At 46.6% G+C, this 21,046-nt stretch overlaps 2 protein-coding genes across 3 annotated transcripts; one reads left to right on the forward strand and one right to left on the reverse strand.

Annotated features, from left to right (window-relative positions):
- The first annotated feature begins 274 nt into the window (after positions 1-274).
- Positions 275-7,180, forward strand: EBNA1BP2 (EBNA1 binding protein 2). The gene is made up of 9 exons (XM_046660135.1): positions 275-650; positions 733-816; positions 1,016-1,185; positions 1,774-1,897; positions 2,991-3,080; positions 4,713-4,788; positions 5,026-5,119; positions 6,691-6,853; positions 7,000-7,180. The coding sequence occupies exons 1-9, from the start codon at positions 585-587 to the stop codon at positions 7,048-7,050; spliced, it is 918 nt and encodes a 305-aa protein (XP_046516091.1). The 5' UTR covers positions 275-584; the 3' UTR covers positions 7,051-7,180.
- Positions 7,181-12,641: 5,461 nt separating this feature from the next.
- On the reverse strand, positions 12,642-19,741 carry CFAP144 (cilia and flagella associated protein 144). 2 transcript variants are annotated; one of them, XR_006888751.1, is made up of 5 exons: positions 19,435-19,741; positions 18,377-18,504; positions 17,877-17,936; positions 15,759-15,862; positions 12,828-12,963 (listed from the first exon to the last, which is right to left on the reverse strand). XR_006888751.1 is itself a non-coding variant. In XM_046662610.1 (4 exons), the coding sequence occupies exons 1-4, from the start codon at positions 19,565-19,567 to the stop codon at positions 12,718-12,720; spliced, it is 408 nt and encodes a 135-aa protein (XP_046518566.1). In that variant the 5' UTR covers positions 19,568-19,698; the 3' UTR covers positions 12,642-12,717. The 2 variants fall into 2 exon arrangements, 1 of the variants encoding a protein (XP_046518566.1); XM_046662610.1 differs by lacking the exon at positions 18,377-18,504 and having other exon boundaries at positions 12,642-12,828; positions 19,435-19,698.
- Positions 19,742-21,046: the final 1,305 nt, after the last annotated feature.

Consider the following 21,046-nt stretch of genomic DNA (forward strand, 5'->3'; position numbering starts at 1 on the left):
ACGGAGCGCGGGGGGCGAAAGTGAAGCCCATCGCCCCGCCCCAGGACACGCCCCTGACCCCGCCCCCGGATCAGCCGCCCCGCCCCCAGGACACGCCCCCTGATCCCCGCCCCGGAGTACCCCGCCCCCCAGGACACGCCCCTGAGCCCGCGACACCCTCTCTCTCCCGTTCTCGCTCCTCTCCTTTCCTTCGCTCCCTCGCGGCTTCCTGCCCTTCCGGACGACCCCCAGGTACTCCCTCCCACCTTTCGCCTCTTCTCTCCGTGTCTCCAGACCACGCACGTACCCTGCGGCACTACAACTACGATCCCAAGCCGCCCCGGCACTTTCAAACGCCGGAGCGGTTCCTATAGCAACTACAAACCGGAAGTGTGGTTCCGCGGCCGGAAGCGGAAGTTCCCATCGGAAAGTTCAGCAGCCGGGTTGAGGCGCTGCAACTGGCGCAGTTCGAGTCCACGTGGAGCCGAAGCGGGAGATTGGGGAGCTGAAGGCAGGTCGCGGCGGCGAGAGGCGCCCTTTTCCAGCCCCGCGGGCCTCGGGCCATCCCGCTCCCTCGGGTAGGTGTCGGACGTGCGCGCCGCGAGATGGACACGCCGCCGCTCTCGGGTTCGGACTCGGATTCTGATGATTCTGTTGTCACAGACAGAGAGGTCAGTGTCAGCTGAGCTCGCGGGCCGGGCGCCGGAGAGGGCTCCTTACAGCCCGGTGCTGACCGCCGGTTGTGTTCTGCAGTTGCAGGATGCGTTTTCCCGAGGGCTCCTGAAGCCAGGCCTCAACGTGGTGCTTGAGGGGCCGAAGAAGGCAGTGAACGACGTGGTGAGCGGGGCGCCGGGTCGGGGGTACTCAGCTGTGGGATGCGCATCAGGCTCTGTTGTGCTTAGGAGACCTGAGTTCTTCTCCCGGGAAAGACGCAGCCTGTGCGTTGCCAAGACAGTTACCTGTCCGAGTATTGGGGGTTAGCACTTTGTCCGTGGGCCTATTCCCTTCTCGTGAGCGCGGTGTTTGAATTTCCTAGAATGGCCTGAAGCAGTGTTTGGCTGAATTCAAGCGGGATCTGGAATGGGTTGAAAGGCTTGATGTGACCCTGGGTCCGGTGCCGGAAATCAGTAAACCTCAGTCAACATCTCAGAGCAAGGATCAGAAAGCTGTTGATCCAGAAGATGACTTCCAGCGGGAGATGAGCTTGTATGTTCGTTTTCAAATGTGGGAGAAGTTGTGGGTCCCTGTGCTAGAGAGTAGGGAGAGGAGGAAAGTACACTTCTGAAGTTATAAGCCCGGGAGTAAGGACAACGGCTTCTTTTGACTAAAAAGATCTAGGAGATTTTCCCTGGTTGAGAAGAGCCCCTTGGTCCAGCAGTCGCAATTGAAAATTGTTTGTTTTGAAATATGCAGTTTTAAGGTTTTTTTGTGCATTCAGTTATTGCAACAAGCATTTACTTGGGAGGTTCTTACATGAACTTTTTAAAGTGACTACGCAAGAATTAATAATTGGTATTAGTTTGTAAGTTAATGGGTACTTTTAGAGTGGTCATTTTTTTAAATTACTAATTTGTTAGCAATGCTCTCCCCCTTTTTAAAAAAAGTTTGCAGCTAAATTTCTCCCAGATACCGAGTTAGTGAGATTTTATTAGTTTTTGTTTGTGTGTTTGTTCTTGCTGGTGGAGGTCAGATGTTGAGAGTCTTTCTGATCTTGGCTAACTCATGAGACGCAGTGAGAAGGAGTGTAAGTCCTTGCTCCCGGAGCTTTTTTCACACCTTGTCCTGCATCCTCAGCTACCGCCAGGCCCAGGCCGCAGTGCTTGCGGTGTTACCCCGCCTCCGTCAGCTCAAAGTCCCTACCAAGAGGCCCGATGATTATTTTGCAGAGATGGCCAAGTCTGACCAGCAGATGCAGAAGGTAAGAAACAAGGTTTTCTCTGGAAAGTAGAGGCTTCATCCTTAAGTGTATTCAGCTGGCTTATCTCCCATAATGTTTTAAAAAAGCCTGAGCCCAATAATAGGTAACTAGTTGTCACAGGACAATTATTATCTCGATTGTCTACTTCACACTTAGGCCAGTCATCACTAATTAGATAAATAGAAGGATGACTTTTTCCTAATTTAAACAATCAAGGAGAGGACAAGTACTGTAAGAAGTGTGGTCCCCGAGGTAAAGATGGCCTTTTGCATTTCCTAACTGGCATGGTCATGGCATGGTGTGTAGAAGAAACAGTTCTTGTCCCACCATTGCCAGGGGTCTGGGCTATAACCTGTAGATAGTTTCTTTTCTCTGGGCCTCAGCTTTCTCTTTTGTAAAATGAGGGATTAATATATGCCTCAGATGTAGTGTAATTTAGAGTTAGGTAGAATTTGGTCCTCAGTTAACTTTGGGCAGAAGAGAATTGTCAAAATCTAATCGAAGATATATTTAAATAGTTCCCTTGGGTCTCAAGCTGGATTTTTGGGACTTCTTGTCTCGGTGGCACGCAGGGAAGCTAATCTAGAGATGAGCCCAGACACATCTCTGTACATTCACATTGACACCTGCTCCTCCTTTAACTGAAATGTGTATGTTTGACGGAAGAGGTTAGGTACCTGACATCTGTTTGAATTTTTGATGTGTGTGTGGTATATTGGAGAAGGGAACTGAGGCTGCATGCTGGTTTAACCTCAGTTTGCAGACAGTAGGGATGGAGGGAAGTTAGTTTTTCCTGGCAAAGCTATAAGCAGACAGTTCTGTATAATGGAACAGACGGCACCCTCAGAGTGGGAAGGCCACTTTCCAGTTCGAGCTCCACCGCTGATACTTTTGATATCTTGGACAAAGTGCTCAGTCTTTGGGCCTTATTGTCCTTATGTGTAAAACACAGGCTTTGGACTAGATGATTTACAAGGTTCCTTTGAGTTCCACAGTTTGCGGAACTGGGACTATCTGTTTCCTGCTCCAGTGCCCCCTAAGTACTGGTCGTTCAGATTCAAATAACATAAGCTGACAACATTTTGTGTTTCAGATTCGACAGAAGCTACAGGCTAAACAGGTGGCCATGGAGAAGTCGGAAAAGGCCAAGCAACTGAGAGCATTGAGAAAATACGGAAAGAAGGTGAGAAGGAAGTTGCTGGAGTGGGCTGACCGGGTGTGTTTGTCAGGCCAGATTGCCATGGTCTGATTTGGTTCCATGCTCTGTGTTTGCTCGTGTGTTTATTATCTCACAGTGGGGTGTGTGCTGTCTTTCCTTGAGCAGTCTTTCCTGACACCACTGTGTCACCAGAAGTAGTGTGGTAACTGCCGGTGAGTCCGTCACCTCTCTGGGCTCCATTCTGCACGTCGGTACAGTGAAGAGTTGGGTCCACATCAGTGATTTCCAAACCTGACCTCACAGCAGAACCACCTGGGGGAATTTTTCAAACCAGCTTTCTAGGCTTCAAAATCTCTGGGAATCTGTGTATATTTTCTTCCCTTCCCCCAAAAGAGATGATTCTGACATGCATCCTGGTTTGAGAATCATTGGCCTAAATGGTTGTAAAGTCCTCAAGGGAATCGTATTATTGATTGTCATCCCATCTGAGAGAAAAAATGGCACCTGTGTGTTTGAAAACTATGAATGCCTGAGTTCTAATGTAAAACCAGAGCAGGCATACCATGGAAGTTTTCTTGGTTTTCTTCTTTATTTCATGGTCATACAAGAAAGAAGATTATAGGAATTAAAGTTAGGGTTATGGGAAGAAATGAGTCTAAGGAGGATCAGCATGGGTGTTAAGCCTTTGTCAACATTTTGGACATAAACACTTGTGATCTGGGGTGCTGAGCTGCAGGCCACATTTGAATCCCCAGCAGAGTAAAAGTAGATTAGCATCCTGTCCTCTGCAGAAGGGCAGCCGTCGACTTATTGGATTGATCTGGTGGTCGATGGCTGAGATCAACTCAAAGACATGGGCAGTTGGTTTAACACGATTTATCAAAAGCAAAGAATTCGGTTGGGCCTGTTAGCTCCATGTTTCTAATTTGAGGAAACCTCAGCACAGTGGTTCTCAGCTGGGATAATTTTGCATACCAGGGAACATTTGGCAGTGTCTGGAGACATTTTTGGTTGTCATATCTTGGTGAGGCGTGTGCTACTGGCATCTAGTGGGTAGAGGGCAGGAATGCCACTCAACATCCTACAATGCCCAGGACATGCTGTCCACCCCGCAACAAAGAATTATCCCATCCAAACTGTCAGTAGTGTTGAGACTGAGGAAGCCTGCCTTACCATGTAAGCATCTCCTTTTGTCCTTAAAGCTTTTTTTCTTTTTTGTTTTTTGGGGGGATTGTTTTTTTCAGTTGGTACTTTCATGCCTAGTAACAGTAGGTTAGATATTTAATCTGCCCAAGTGTAATGAATGGGGACCATGGGATGTAGACGTAAACGTGATTTGCTACCGTTTTGTAGGCAGGATTGTGTAATGGGCTAAGAGTGCAGACTGCCTGGGTGTGAATCTCAGCTCTGCACTTTCTCGCTTTGTGACTCAGGCCAGTTACTTAACCTCTCTGTGCTTCACTTTTGGTGGTGTTGAGAATTTCTACTTCCCTGGGTTGTTGAGAAGATAAACTGAGAATATACTTAGAGCCTTAGCATAGTTTTGGCACATAGTACGGCAGTGGTGGTATTATCACAGTGTTGTTCCTGAGAGAGTGTAGACACTGGCCGTGATGGTCTGGAATGGGTATAACAGTCCTGTGTCCATGTCCCCAGGTCCAAACAGAGGTTCTTCAGAAGAGGCAGCGGGAGAAAGCGCATATGATGAATGCTATTAAGAAATACCAGAAAGGTCAGTATATCTCCCTCCTGAGCATGGAGGGAGCAGCAGTACTGGGTCCCTTAGGGTCAGTTCTAACACAGAGTCCCCTGGAGCCTTGATTGGTTGGGAACTGTTGGAGCTGAGGTTTGGGATGGTGTGGGGAGCAAGATGTGCCTCTTAAAATCAATTCAGTAAGTAACACCCTTCTTTTGAACTTTAAGCTTTTAAAACGCGATGGCACTGATCAAAGTACTTCTTTCCTCCCAGGTTTCTCGGATAAACTGGATTTCCTTGAGGGAGATCAGAAACCTGTGGCCCGTGGCAAGAAGGAAGGAGCTAAAGGCCAGCAGATGAAGAAGGGGTATGGAGTGTTTTTGTTTTGTTTTGTTTTGTGATGGGTCCAGGGCCAGCAGCTCCCAAGTACAGCAGGGACCTCCACAAGGAGCGGCCTCAGAGTTGAGAGACTGTAGCTGCTGCTGCCTGTGGCCAAGACTTACAGGACCGTGGGATAGTCCTTTTAGCCTTTGAAGACTAAAGTGAGGTGGTTTACGGATTTGGCATATTTTGAGTGAATACTCAGTAAAACTTGGTTCCCGTCTCACAGTGTGATGGTTAAGAGCACATACCTGGGGGTCAGATCCAGACTCTGCCCTTCATTGGGAGGGGAGCTTTGAGCAAGTTACTTTACCTATCTAGATGTTAATTTCCTCATCTGTGCCTCATAGTAGTATGAAGATTAAAAGGGATTCCTGGACACCAGGTCTGGGGAAATGATAATATCTGTGTGACATAGTAAATGCTATGATAGAGGCATTTGGGGAGTAGCATGGAAACACATTTTGGAAATATCTGACACGGTCCAGGGATGGCTTCCTGGAAGAGGGTCCCGCTTCAGCTGAGTCTGAAGGATGAGTAAGAATTAACCAGGAGACTAGGAGAGACGGAGGTTTGCGGAGGAAGGAAGAACACGAATGAGCAAAAGCATAGAGATGAGAACAGCAGATTTGTGTGAGGAACAGCAAACATTTGGTATCACCGGGAATTCAGTGTGAGGCAAGAAGGGTGAGATGTAGCTAGAGGGGCCCTGGGCCGAGTCACACGCGTGCTTGTTTGCCCGGTTGAGAAGCTTGGGCTTTATCCAGTAGGCGTGGGAGACACTGATGGGCTTTACTCGAAATAATGAGCAGGTCATATTCATGCTTTTAAAAGATTACAGTGGTCCTTGTGTATATGATGGACTTGAGGGAGGCAGGGAAATTGATTAGGGGGCTATTATGAAAGTTCAGAGAGCAGTGATAATGACCTGAAAGTGGTAATGGGGGTAGCGAAGAGAAAATGAAGAAATATTCACGGGGTTAAATTAGCAGGATTCAGTAATTGGGTTGGGTGTAGAGAGTGAAAGAAGGAAGAGCCAAGGCTGACTCCCAGGTTTCTAGCCTGGGTGGCTGAGCAGATGGTGGCACCACCAGCCTCAAGTCAGGCACACATCCTGGAAGTGAAGCCAGTCTAGGAAGCGAGGTGACGTGCTGAATCTGAGATTCCCGTAGAGTGACCAGTTTTAAAATTTATTACATTTAAATGTTAACTGCATGTAATAAGTTGAGAGGACTAGAAACAACTGAGGATAAGTTCAGCAAGATTTAGTTAAAATAGAATGCTTTCCACAGGTCAGTGGTGAGCCACAGATAGATGTGGGTCCTTTCCTGGTTCTTGCTTTGTCGGTTTTCCTGCTGTGGTAGTTAAAACCCTACATAGACGAGCTTGCCTGGGGAGCTTGTAGAGTAGGAATGTAGGGCTAAGGATGAGATTCTGGGTACAGTGGCATCTAAGGGGCTTTGCATAAAGACAAGAAACTGGGGCTCTTGTTGGGGCATAAGACCCGTCAGGATTTACATTGCTGGCGGGTGAGCTGTAAGACTGCTGCTTTTCCAGGCCCAGTGCCAAAAGACGCTATAAAAACCAGAAGTTTGGTTATGGTGGAAAGAAGAAAGGCTCCAAGTGGAACACTCGTGAGAGCTACGATGATGTATCCAGCTTCCGGGCCAAGACAGCTCATGGCAAGGGCCTCAAGAGGCCTGGAAAGAAAGGGTCAAATGTAAGTGAGCCGGGGATCCGGTGAGGGGCTGGATCTGCCTTCTCTCCCACCCACACCCACTACTCCCTTTCTTTCCCTGTGCATCCTGACCCTGGGCAGAAGGCCATGCTGCTGTGTGACCACATGTGGTGTTTCTCTTTCTGTAGAAGAGACCTGGAAAACGGACAAGAGAGAAAATGAAGAGCAGAGCACGCTGAGCAGCATCTTTGAAAACAAAGAAGCAAGAAAAAGGAATGAAGACTTGGGATTTCATGATGCAGTGGGCTCCCTTCTGTTGGTTTCTTTTTATAAAAAATTCTGTCAATAAACTAAGGAAAAATTTTCAAAGAGACGTATATTCTTGGTTAAAAACTCAGGACTGAAAGATTTAGAAGTTACTTTTACATATTAAATCGTATTGCTATTTATTGATAATAATTTAGACTTCAAGTCCAGGCGGCTTCCTTTTATGATGGATGAAGATGTAACTTATACCCCTCCCAATTCCTCTCCCCCCTCCTTCCGGATAGTGGTGTCATGATTTTGGATAAATCAGTAATCAGCGTTTATATCACTATGATTATTTAAATCCCATTTGCTGCAGGGCTAGCTGTGCTGGGATAAAATTTCCTTTGTGGTACAGCTTTTGGTTTTTCCTTGAGTTGATTATCACCTTTTGTTTTTCTATGTGCCTAATTTTCCTTCTGCATTATTCTTTTTTCTTAGATGCTTCATCATTTATCCACCTGTCATATGGCCGTTACCCTGTCTCTTTTTGACCTTCTAGATTGGATCTACTATTTTCTGGATGCCGTATTTTCCAGTCTTAGCCTATGCCTTCTTTTGCCATATACCACTTTCTACCTAGGAAAGGGGACACAGAAGGTGAATTTATCTCCTTGCGTTTCTGCAGTTGCCTTTCGTTTGGCTGCTGTGACTTTTCCTGAGAGTGTTGCAGGCGCTGCTGCTGTGTCTCGCAGCCTCTTGTGTTGTCACTGAGAAGTCAGCACCATTCTCCTTCTCATTCTTCTCTCTGGAGGTTTTGCTTCTCCCGGCGATCTGAAATTCCGTGATGACATGCCTTGGTGTGGGCCTCTTTTCATTCTTTGATTAGGGTATTTGGAAGGATTCAGGTTCTTCAGTTCTGGAAATTTTATTTGATAACCTCCGCCTTATTTTCTTTGTTCTAATTCTGGAATTTCTGGTAGTCAAAGTTTTTTATTTTTGGTGAGGAAGATGGCCCTGAGCTGACATCTGTGCCAATCTTCCTCTGTTTCGTATGTGGGACGCTGACACAGCATGGCTTGATGAGTGGTGTAGGTCTGCAGCTGCGATCCAAACCCACAAATCCCAGGTTGCCATAGCGGAGTGCGTGGACTTAACCACTATGCAACCTGGCCGGCCCCGGTAGTCAAATTTTGAACCACTTCTGCCCATCTTCTAAATTTGTGTTAATTTTAGTTCTACTTTAGGGGAAAGAGTTGATTCTTTTTTCTAGTCATTTTATTGAATACTTATTTTAGCTTTCATTTTTCATTTTATCCCCCACAAGTTCTTTTTATTTTATTTTTTTAAAGATTGGCACCTGAGCTAACAACTGTTGCCAGTCTTCTTTTTTTTTCCTGCTTTTTCAACCCAAAGCCCCCCCGGTGCATAGTTGTGTATTTTAGTTATGGGTCCTTCTAGTTGTAGCATGTGGGCTGCCACCTCAGCATAGCTTGATGAGTGGTGCCATGTCTATGCCCAGGATCCAAACCAGTGAAATCCTGGGCCGCCGAAGCGGAGCACGTGAACTCAACCACTCAGCCACGGGGCCGGCCCCCCGACAAGTTCTTTATTCTCTAATTGCCCTTTTTTCATATCATTTTGCTCTTACTCTAGGTATATTGTCAAGTCATATCTCTCAGAATATGAATTACAGTTTTGGTTTTTTAAAGAGTTTTCTGTTCCTTTCATTTGGTTTGCTCAAGTTTCCCCCGCCCCTCCCAGTGCGTTTGGTCTCCCCTTTTCATGGTGAGCTGTGGAAGTTAAGAGCACGGACTCTGGGGCCAGACCGCTGGGCAAGACACCTGGCTCTTCTACTTTTTTGCTGTTTGACCTTGGTCAAGACAGTTCTGTGCTTTGTCATCTCTATATAAACATGATAAAAGAATCCGCCAGATGGGGTTCCTGTCAGCCTTAACTGAGTTAATGGATGTGAAATGCTTAGAACATTGCCTGCTGTGCAATAAGCATATATGCCTGCGTAGGATTATTTTGCTGGAGTGGCTTTCCTTAATGTCTGATCATCCTCGGTGGTACACACTGAGAGACTCACGTGCTGGCTGGAAGCTATGCATAGGTTGGGCATGGGTGGGCAGGCCACTTTACACATTGGGCTTTCCTCTGTGTGGATAGGATGGGAAGTCAGTTTACCTGCCCTCCTCCCTCTCTCCATTCTTGTTTAGAAACTGAGGCTACAAATATCTGAGAACTATATATTCTTAACCAGAAGAAATGACTGATTTCCATATTGTTTCCTTTCTGGTAGCATCATTGGTACTTGAAAAAGCACATTTCTGGTTTCATATACTGAGTTTCTAGCACAAAAAAAGGAATTTCTTGTAAATTAGTTTCAATTAAAATTCTGAGCAAACAGGTCATGTTTTCAGAAGACCAAAATACTTTACCCTGGCCTGTCTCTGACAATCTGTACAATATTAGTGAATGGGGTAGTGTAAAGTAATTCAAATATGGAGTCTCGGAATCCGTTAGGCACTTTGAATTATGTGTGGAGCTTATTGAGAATTTTAAGAAAGGGGAAGACAGGTTAACAGTTGTTCACACTGGTAAGGCCAAAAGTAAATTATTAATGCTAAGTACTTTTAAAAGATTTGAAAACTATATAACTTCCTTGCTTTTATCTTTTTCTTTTTTGTATAGCAATTGAAATCAGTTCCCTTAATTGCATTCGAGCTCATTTACATCACTTCCTCTCCTGTTCTAGCCCTCAAAATAACGCACAGTCAGGGTGCAGGCAGTATTATCCTCCTTTTGCTTTAAAATGCAATTCCTTGCCTTGAAAGATAGGTAGGAACCTAGCAGTTCCCAGTACAGAGTACAGGCTGTTCTTGCTTTGCCTGGTTCCAGTATGCGTGGATTTCAGTCATCAAGGTGCATGCAGTTCATTAACAGCAGTTTCTCAACACCTCACATTTCAGTTCCCAAAGTATTATTAACTGAGTAATTGCAGAAAGTAGAAACTTTGCGGCTAGCCCTTTAGTCCACGAATCACTACATAAATAATAGATGCATAATGATTAGTGACCAATCGTCCCTTCTCTCAAAGTCTGTCCGTGACTGCTCACTGCCCCGTTCCTTGGTGCACACACAGGTGGCACAGTGCAGTTGTGTGGCCGCCTTGTCTCCCAGCAATAGACCCACATGGCATTTTACAGAAGTATAATTGAGGGAATTGACCAGCAAAGATGGAAATGCAGCAGTGAAATGAAAAGTGATAAAGTTGGAAGTAAAATTTGAATAGCACACAAATAGAGTTGTAGGAGAAGCAGCTGACGAGGCAGTGGTGCTGGCCCTGCTGCTACTCTCAAGCCTGGAAATGCAGCCAGGGAAGGAGTGACTGTGAACTGACCAATGTCATGAGGAAAGTGAAGAAAAGATGACAGTGTCCCGGAGGAAGTGACACTGGCAGAAAACTGCACACTGAAGGGACTCTTGGAGATGTTTCGTGATGTTGAAAGTACAAATGATGAGGTGTTGGAAGTGAATCCAAACTTAGACAGGAGTAAGACAATTTGCCAAGGCGTAGGAAGTACTTGCTCCATATCATGTACAAGAAAAAGGCAGGCACAGCTTTTACAAAGAAGTAAAGCACTTGATTCTCAATGTTTTTAATGTTTTAAATTATAGTCTACTAAGTAAATGTTTATTTTTTCATTTTCTTGTGCATTTAGCAGTAAGGGCTTTTAATTGACAAAATTTTACAAATTTGTTCGTCGTCATGAATATTGGGAGGAGAGCACAAAACGATTAGTTGATATACAGAGCTGTGTGTCTAATTTTATGATCTGGTGTAAATTATAAAATAGATTAGGTCCTTGATTCTTTTCATCACAATGTTGTTAGCTCTGAAAGTGGTCATTGTGCTCCTGCAGGTCTGTTCCTTTAAATAGAGCAACTACATTTCTTCTGCTTTCACCTCCTTCCTAACATCACCAAAAAAAAAAGAGAGAGAAAGCTGTTACTTTCTCCTCAAGTCATCTAAAAAAAGTCTATGAGGGAGTCCTTGCTATGCACAGTAGTGCAGGACCATAAAATGAAGGTGGGGGGAGCGCACACCGAGCTTCCACGCCCTCTCCACGCATGCCCTCCTCCCAGCACCTTGATGTGTTCACTAACTTGGAAGTTTTCCAAACCCTGTAGTTTAGGGGTTTTTATGGAGGTTTCACTATGTAGTGTGATTGATAAACCATTGGCCATTGGTGATTAACTCAATCTCCAGCCCCTCTACCTTCCCCAGAGATTGGACGGTGGAGTGGAAAGTTCCAAGTTTCTGATTGAGGCTTGGTCTTTCTGGCGAGCAGCCCATGTCCTGAATCTATCTAGAGGCTGCTAAGAGTCGCCTCATTAGAACAAAAGGCGCTCCTATCACGGGTATCACTAAGGAAATTACAGGGGATTTGGGAGCTCTGTGTCAGGAACTGGGGACAGAGACCAAATATCTATGATATCACAGGTCCCCCCCTGCCTGGTCTTTGACCACGGATCTCTCATAGCAAAAGGATTCTAATAGTTAAAGAGATACTGGCACATTTCTAGATTCTGACATCATCAATAATAATTAGTCTAGTCCATCGTATTGTATGAAAATGTCTCCCAGGGCGAGTCCACTCCAGTTTGCAGGCTTCCATTCGATGGGGGGTTCCCCAAAAGCAGGAGTGGTCTCAGCAATATATGGCTTCACCCTTTCAGGCATAACTCACGAACAGCCAGATGGAAGAGACACCAAAGAGCAAGTCATGGGAGGGAGGGTGCGCGGAGCTTCTATACCCGCCCTGGGTACACCCTCTCCCAGCACCTCCATGTATTCACCAGCCTGGAAGTTCCCTGGCTCTTTCTTTATAGAACCTTCAAATGGTACTCTGGGGGCGGTCTTTTCTTTAGAGCCATTTTGCTTTTCCAGAGAGGAACACTCCAGCTTCAAATCCAGGGTAAAAATGCAATATATGTGGGCTAGCGGTCCAACTTTCCTTTTGCAGATTTTCATTGATTGTTTTCAGCCTCACACCTCACTCCTACCCCATGTTTCACTTAGTGTCCCTGAGCCCTGGGCTTTTCCCATTTCTCCAAGAATAAACCTCCAGTGTCTGGCTGCTGATGTGTGTGCGGTGGGACTTCCTGTAAACTCCATACCAATGTCCATTTTCAGCCCTGCGTCACACCCCACTCTGTCTCAGAGTCCTGAACCTCTCTCCATAGTCCCAGGAGGCACAGGCTCTATGCTCAGAGGTGTCCCATTCCACTTGCCTTTTGTGTTTCCTCCCCCCTCTTACATCAGCTTTCCATCCTCTAACTATGTCTTTGGTTTTCTTGGTTTTTAATGTTTCTCTCCGTTGTGGGCTCATACCTTTTTTTTTTTATCCCTTTATTATCTTTTATTGGGTCTGAGACGGCAGAGGAGATATTGTATGCACTTGGTTTCGCATCTTTAACTGGAATTCTCCCCGTAGTTTATGATTAAGGATTTGAACCAGTGGACTAGGGCGGAAAGAAATGTGAGACTCAGGATAGGAAAAGTTGGACCTATGCTTTAAAGTAGTCTTTATTTCTCTGGGCAGCACACACTTTGGGCATTAAAGACAGGGACTGACGCCACTGCTGGAACACTACTTGTGGCGATCATCTTCCCCTAAGCTCCACATTTTCACCTTGTACAGAGTGATGTCATTGTAGACCCTGAAGTGGTTCAGCCTGCGGTCATTGCGCTCTGGGTTGACCTAAAGAGGAGAATACAGGCGTCAGAAGCCTGTGGGGAAGAGGGGATGACCTGGGTTTGAAGTTGGATGGATCTGGGCTCGAATCAGGCCCCAGTCTCCTGATGTGTGGCCTCTGGTGCTCTTCCTTGCTCAACCCTGTTTGTGAAATGGAGATGACAACGTTTACATCAGAAGAGTTGCAGGATTGAATGAGAACAGCCTCTGCAAAGTTGCTGGCCTTCCCTTTCCCACTGCCTAAATTGGAGGCCCTGCCCAAGGACTCTTTCCCACACTGGAATGTAAGCTCCATGAGGGCAGCTGCTGTGTCTGTTTCAGTCGCTGCTTATCCCCAGCACCTACAACAGTATCCAGCACACACTAGGGACTCTACATCTTGGCTGAATGAAAGAACGAACGTTGTCGAAGTAGTTACACAGAGAAGGGAGTAAGAGTGAGCACTCTGACACATAAATCTTATAGAAGCTACACCATGAAATCAACTTAAAGGATACATTTTTATCAAATGTTACTAGGAGACCAGAGACTGAGAGGGATCTATTGAGTGTCTCAGTATGGGGTTGGGGGTTCTCTGCCTGTCTGGAGTAAAGTCTTACTACGCAGCAGGGAGCCCTAAGTGAAGTTGGGGTTGATCAAGCCTCTTCTGCCCCTAATCGCATCACTCTGAAACTCCAGCTTAATTACCTTTTATGATTGCATAACACGTGGATCTAACGTTTTTGGGTATGCTTTCTTACTATGCCACCAGTGCCATCTGATGGCATTGTCCCCAGATTTATAATGAACAGGCTGGACATATTTGCAGACCCTTTGCAACTCCGTGATGACTGATCTGGGAGCAGATGCAGTCGGTTATCTGCAAGGCGCAGGAAGGTCCGAGCGGGGCAGGGCTGGCCAGGGAAGCCATACTTGTCCCTCCTGTAACGGCGTGGTGACACTGCCATAAGATGTACTGGTCAAAGATGCAACACTTCCATACTCACTTTGTACCTGTGGGCGCCAGGCCTTTACTCTTTAAGAAAATGAAGAATAGTGAGTTAACTTCCTTGTGCTTTGTAATATTTTTCTAAGTTGCTTAATTATCTAACTTGGATGATTTTTAACTTCAGGTAAGTTTCCTTCCTTCACAACGCTCCTCTCCCTTCCCTTATTCACTATAAGTTAAACCCTGCCTCCCCTCATCCTCCTCATTTTCCCTTTGGAGCCTTTATCTCTTTCCCAGCTTTCTAACTGTGCCTCTCCCTCCTGGGCTCAGTCCTCCTTGTGTGAGCGGTGGGGGCTCCTGCTGGAATCCTCACCCTGTCTCCTATAGTCTCCTCTCGCCAAGGCCATGTCCCATATCTGAAGAGGAGCTGTTGCAAACGAGCAGCTATTTGCGCTCCTCCTTACTGGTAAAACCTGACTTACTGAGCCGTTTATTCCGATCTCTGTGCAGGAGCCCTGTGGCAGAGCCACGCGCCCCAGACTAGAGTTGTACAAATGGTGAGAAGGCCAGGCGCCTAGAAATAGGAGAACTACAGGGTATGGGGAGTTCTTGGGAAGGGAGCACACTAGACAATTCGTAGGTGAAGACAACGGAGATCAAGCCAAGCTGTCAGGAGAAGCATCTGACTGGTCCTTGGTTGGGCCATGTGCCCTCCTTTCCATTCTTCCTCATTGGCATCATAGTAGCCGTGTTTATGGAGCACTTATTATGTGCCAGGTATTGTCCTAAGTAGTTTATATACATTGTCTCAGTTAATCTTCACAAGAAACCTTCAAGTGTCAATATTATCCTCCCCATTTTAAGGTGGATAAATGGAGGTTGAGAGGTTCAGGTCAAAGTGGTGGAGCTGGGATCTGAACTCGGGCTGTTTGGTGCCAGAGTCACCATGTTACACTGATACACTGAATTGAGTTGAATGTTGCAGCAGCAGGAGGCGGCGCACGATGCTAGAGAAGCACAAGGGGGAAGTGCCCAACTCTGCCTGGTGGGGAGGGTGGGGAGAGACATTCCTTAATGGGACTTTATGGAAGAAGTGACTCCTGCGCTGTCTCAAAGGAGTATGGGGGCGGTCAGGAGGTGGGCTGCAGAAGCAGTAAACGTAAAGCTACAGGGTGTGCAAGACCTTGGTGCCTTTGAGGTGATGAAGGAAGTTCCGACACAGTTGAAGAACAGTGTCTCCAACTTCCCATCATGCACAAAATATACAGATGGACTAAAAGCCAAGTGTTAAGAAACACAACAACTTAGGGGAAAATATAGAAGAAAAGTTAGTCATTTTGTAACTCTGGATGCTGAAGGTTTTCACAAGCAAGGCACAAAATCATAATGGAAAGATTGGCACATTGGACTACCTCAAAATGAAAACCTTCTATGTGATGCTGGACATAATCAGAGTTAAGACAAGGGCAACAGGAAGTTCAAGTTGTCTATTTGAAATTCTACATTTCTTCCTTAGTGACAGAAGCCCTGCAGCATTTAGGGTGACAATGAGCTAAAGACCACATTTCACAGACTCCTTGCAGCTGGGGGTGCCCTTCGAGTCAAGTGGAGCACTGCTGCTCACATTCCCACTTTACAGATAAGGGGACAGAACTCAGAGATGTTAGGTGACAGCCCAAGACCACCCTACTAATAACAGGTGGAGCAAACAGGCAGTCTGCCGTCAGCAACCTTTGTTTAATCAACACTCACACAGTATTTACCACGTGCCAGGCCCTCTTCTCAGCCCCTTACAAATATTCCTTCAATTAATCCTTGTAAGTAGTGTAATGTCTCCATTTTACAATGGGGAAACTGAGTCACGAAAGAGCTTAGCAACTTACCCAAGGTCACACAGCTAATAAGTGGTAACCAGAGTTCACAGCCAGGCAGCCTGGCTCCATACTCTGTTCTCTTGGCCACCACCTGCCTTGCCTCTGCGCTTCCTCAGGCAAGAAGCCACACTTACCAAGGGCTCTGAGTCCCATCCAATTTCTTGGCTCTCAGTTTGTGTCTCCGTGTATTTCTTCCTTGGTCCCTGGGCAGCGTGGTGAATAAGATTCAGAAACCTGGCTGGGAGAGGAGGCGTGAGTCACGGAGTCAGTCTTTGCAGGTGGTCCTGTGCCCTTTGCTCTGGCCACGTCCTTCCCTAGAGGCGGAGCACCTGCCTCAGAGGCTTGCCTAGGCCTCGTGACACAGGTGTCTCGTTCCTCCACTCCTCTTTCAACAAATATTTGTTGAGCACAAACATCTGTGGGTCCTGGAGACAGAGCAGACTGAGACAGACATGGTTCCTGCTCTCCTGGAGCTCGTGGTCTAGGTGGGGGGACGGGACACAATATACAAGGACACAAACAAACCCGATGCGGCAGACAGCGATGCCAGCTGTGAAGAAGGGAGTAGGCAAAGGGGCATGCGGAGGCAAGGTGGCTACTTGAGAAAGGACAGCGAAGGGAGGCCTCTCTGGATGCCAAGCAGGAGCCAGCCCTGAGGAAGAGGCAGAGGAAAAGCACGCCGCAGGCAGGCAGGGAGAACAAAGGCCCTGAGGCATGAGCAGGTTTGGCCAAAGCAGCTGCAGCAGAGAGAGTGAGGAGGGCAATAAGCAGTGAGGTCAGATCCTTCTGCACTGAAATAAGTATGGCTGCCAACACCAGGCATATTTGTAACTCCAACAGCTTAAGGACTTAAAAAAAATTTCATTTTCAATTTCTACCCTGTCAAGTCTTAATCTGAGAGAGGCAGTCTGACAATGGGAAGAACCCAGGCTTTGTCATCCGACATTCCTGACCCTTCCACTACTAGCTTGCTGGATGGTTTAACTTCTCTGGGCCTCGCTTTGCTCATCTGTAAAATGGGAGGAAATCATCTAGATCAGCAAGATGACTGAGAATGCAAGAAGGAATGTGAATAAAGGGCCTGGCATGGGGCCAAGCTCACCCCTGAGACAAGGCCCCGGGTGGTGAACTTCTGTTCAGCTTTCAAGCCCTTCACCACCTGTTGTTTTCTTTAGCGGTAGCAGTTACCAGGTCCCAATTCGCATCCTTTACTCTAGCTGGGCAGGTCACTTCACTACAGATGATGGTCGGACCTCTTTGGTTACACTCTCTCTGGGTCTATTCCCTCGTCTGTCTGTCTCCACTGGGCTATAAGATCCTCCCCCCGCCCCCTGCCCCACACTGCACACCCGTCCTCCCATATGTCCTACGTGCTCACTCTATCAAATTCTACTCTAGGAAGGCAGAGGAGAAGGGCAGCGGCTTCCCAGGAAGGATTAGATTTTCCATCAAACATCTCTATTCCCTCAGTCCCCAACGTGGCCCCATCCACCTGCATACTGCAGCCACACCAAATGACTCGCAGTTCTGGGGCCACGGTGGTGTCTCTCATTTCTGTGCCTTTCCACATAACTTGGAATGTCCTTTCTCAGTCTTCTACACCTGACATACTCTACCTCACCCTGTTATCACCTCCTCCAAGAAGACTTCCCAGAACTCCACTGTCTGACTTGGTCACCTGTTGCCTATGCTGTTGCCATCCCAATCTTAGTCTCTATTTGCTTGTCTGTCTCCTTCACTGAGATCCCTGCCCACTAGCCCATGATAGGGACTATCACATAGTACTAATGAAAATAATAATAATAACTAACATTTACTGATCACCATGTACTAGATACTGTTCAAAGCACTTGCATTAGTCTGCTTAATCCTCACAATGACCCCAAGAGATAAGTTTAGAGAGGTTAAAAAACTTGCCCAACTTCACATAGTTCGTGAGCCGTAGAACCACGATTTGAACTCAGTATGACTCCCAAATGTGTGATTGTAACAGCTAAAAGTTTGATGAATGAATACAGTGTGGTGTTAAGACCATTAGAAACATTTTTGTTGGCTTGACAGTTAATAAACCAGAAGTATTGTTGAATATGTCAGCCTCTTGTGAGCTTGGTGAGAATGACTCCAGTTTTCAGATCATCCAAGCAGAGGACTGACTGATACTTGTCCCAAGGTAACACCACCCTGAGAGCTCTCTCCAGCCAGCTGCCTGTCTGTGCTCTATCTCAATGGCAGTCTCGAACCCCAGGACTTACCATCTGCAGGCTCCTCCAGGTTATCGTGCCATGACATGGGCTTTCTGGCAATTGTGTGCACTAGAGAAAAACAGCATTGCAGGTTCACATTAAAACAGTAACTCCCTGCCCTCTCTAAGATCCACCTTAGGCCAGATATCCATTTAGCATCTTCTGCGTGTCTGTCACATGTCAGGTACCGTGCTGGGCACTAGGCAATGAGGCCCTCAAGGACCTCACAATCTAGAGTGTCACTGTCCAGCACAGTGGCCGCCAGCCACACGTGGCCACTTAAATTTGAATAATTAAAATTAAATACAATTAAAAATCCATCCCTTGGTCACACTAGCCACATTTCAAGTGCTCAATAGCCATGTGTGGCTAATGGCTACCATTTGGGGCAGCACAGACACAGAAGAACATTTTCACCATCACAAAACATTCTCTTGGACAGTGCTTGTCTACAGGGATGCAGACATCCCAGGCAGCCAAAGAAGGTTAAGCAGATAATGGATATATACCCAGGAGGCCATGTGATAACAGAGGTGCAGAATCCACAAACATCCATTCTGCTTGTAATTTCGAATGCAGTGGAGATAGGGCTGTAAACAGAGAAGGTTCTCGTACACCCTGAGCTTCCACTCTATTTCTGGTGAGAGACAATAAACAAATATATAATATCAGGGAAATGTAAGTGAGATGCAGAACAATAAAGCAGGTTACGTGGGTAGAGAGTTAATGGTGGGGCGGGAGTGTGGCTGATGTCTGTGAGGAGAGACATTGGAGCAGAGGCCTGAATAAAGTCAGGGAACACGCCAAGTGAGGATGTGTGGAAGGAAGCCGAGAGTGAGCTTGGTGACTTCGCGGAGGCCAGAGTAACTCAAGCGGAGTGAGCGAGGTGCAGAGTAGTAGGAAATGAGCAGAGGCCAGAAGGGACCAGTGGTCTCCAGGGATTTTTATCTCAAACTCCGACCAGTGAAAAACTTCTGAGCAACCTATGGGTTGTCCAGGGGAATGTAGCCGGGAGGCAGTTGGGCGCATGGGTCTGGGGCTCCATTTGAGACTCAGTGGCCTTCAAGGGGAGCCGATGTTCCAGGACCACAAGAAACCGCCGAAGGAATGCGCACAGTGAGGAGAAGGGAGGGTAGGGTCGTTTCATCAGGGGGCACCGTGGGCCGGGGTCTACTACAAGCCCTCACCTGTCCGAAGGCCTAAGACAGTATCGGAAGCCTTAAAAAAACCCTTCTTATTTGCTAAAAACAAACGAAACACAAGCAAAACAAAGTGAAACATAAAACCCTGAAAAATGTAACTGTTTTAAAAGCAAAATTATAAAAACTCTTTCGGTTTTCTTGCAACAAAAATATTTAATCGCAGTGTGGGTGCATTTAATATATGTAATATATTTGATGTGATGTGGGGCGAGACCCGCCCCCCACCGCAAAAGTCATAATTCCTGAAATCTAGGAATGGAGCCCAGGTCAGGTCTCCCACTGCGCTCCGCGCCGCGCCCCGAGGGCTCCTCCCCCCAGGGCCGCGCCCCCTCTCTACCCTTCCTCCACTCGGCAGAGCCGCTCACCTTTGCGGAGGGGATTCACGTGATACTGTGTGTAGAGCTTCTGGGTTCGTAGCTCTTTGAGGTACAATTCCCTCAAGATCTGGTTCTGATGGACTTCATCTGGGACCACCTTCTCCTTTTGGTGTCCGGCCATGGCCTCGGCCCTGCTGGGTCGGGTCCCGCTCCTTCTGGACGCTCGCCCAGTGCAGGGTCTGCGGCCATCTCCGAGCAACAGTGTGGCACGCCGTCTCCAGGCAACAGCGTTCCCCGGAATCTTATTTCTCTTGCCGTCCTTTCCGGCGCTCCGCTCACCTTGTCAGCACCAAGCCTGGTTATTAGGACCGCCCTTCAGCTGCCAGGAGAGGACTCGCAGTCCAGTGGGAAACGCAGGAGGTAGTGGACTTATCATTGGACCTCACCTTGACCAATCATTTCCTAAAAAAGCTTTTGGAAGGAGTCAGAAAGCTCTCCCACTTTAAAGCAGATGCCAGGAATTGAAACCCTCTTGTGTCTATCTCGCAAAACAGTGGAAGTTTCATATCTGAGATAACGTTCTGGCTGATCTCACCCGTGCGATAATATAGATAGAATAAGCTTTTCCTAATCTGAGTAACTTGGGGACTTTATAGTTTATACTAAAAATTGTTAATTGTGGTAAAATATACATAACATAAAATTTACCATCTGAACTACTTTTAAGCACACAGTTCAGTAGTGTTAAGTGTAATCACATTGTGTGAGACCAATCTCCAGAACTTTTTTATACCCATTAAACAACAACCTCCAGCACCTGGCAACCATTGTCTTACTTTCTGTTTCTGTGAAAAGATATTTCACATATTTTTGTGTGTGTGTGAGGAAGATTGGCCCTGAGCTAAACGTCTGTTGCCAATCTTCCTCTTTTCATTTGAGGAAGGTTGTTGCTGAGCTAACATCTGTGGCAATCCTCCTCTATTTTGTATTGGGACGCCAACCACAGCATGGCATGATGAGCAGTGCATAGGTCCACACCTGGGATCCAAACCTGTGAACCCCAGGCTGCCAAAGTGGAGAGTGTGAACTTAACCACTACACCATCAGGCAGGCCTCCACATCATATTTATTTTAAAAGAACCAATTGTAGGCCTAGCATAAAGAAAGGAGCCACCCCTGGTTTCAGTAAACACTGACTCCAAAGCCTGTGCTCCTCCCCACTATGTACTTCCTTCCTTCACTCATTCATTCATTCATGACACGGTGTGTTCCAGGATGTGTTTAGGTCTGGGGCACACAGTGCTAAACATGTCAGCTGTGCGGACATGTCTGCCGTTTCCTGAGCCCAGCAGGTGATTTCATGACTCCTTGTTTTAGCTCCTTCTCCTTCGCTTTGGAAAGCTCTTTCCCCTGTTGTCTGTCTGGGGATCACCTACCCACTGTTTATGATGAATTCACATGTAATCTTTCACAAAACTTTCTAGACTCTATAGCCCCTAGTCCAATTTTTCATTGTGTCATGCTCTATCCCAAATCTATAGATACTAAAATACTTCACTAAACTTATTTATTTATATCTAAGTTACTTGAGAACAAGAAATGTATCTGATCTGTCTCTGCATTACCAGTACAATATGTACAGATGTAAGTGTTTGATAAA

Source organism: Equus quagga, chromosome 5 (assembly GCF_021613505.1).
Source record: "Equus quagga isolate Etosha38 chromosome 5, UCLA_HA_Equagga_1.0, whole genome shotgun sequence".
Taxonomy (NCBI): Eukaryota; Metazoa; Chordata; class Mammalia; order Perissodactyla; family Equidae; genus Equus; species Equus quagga.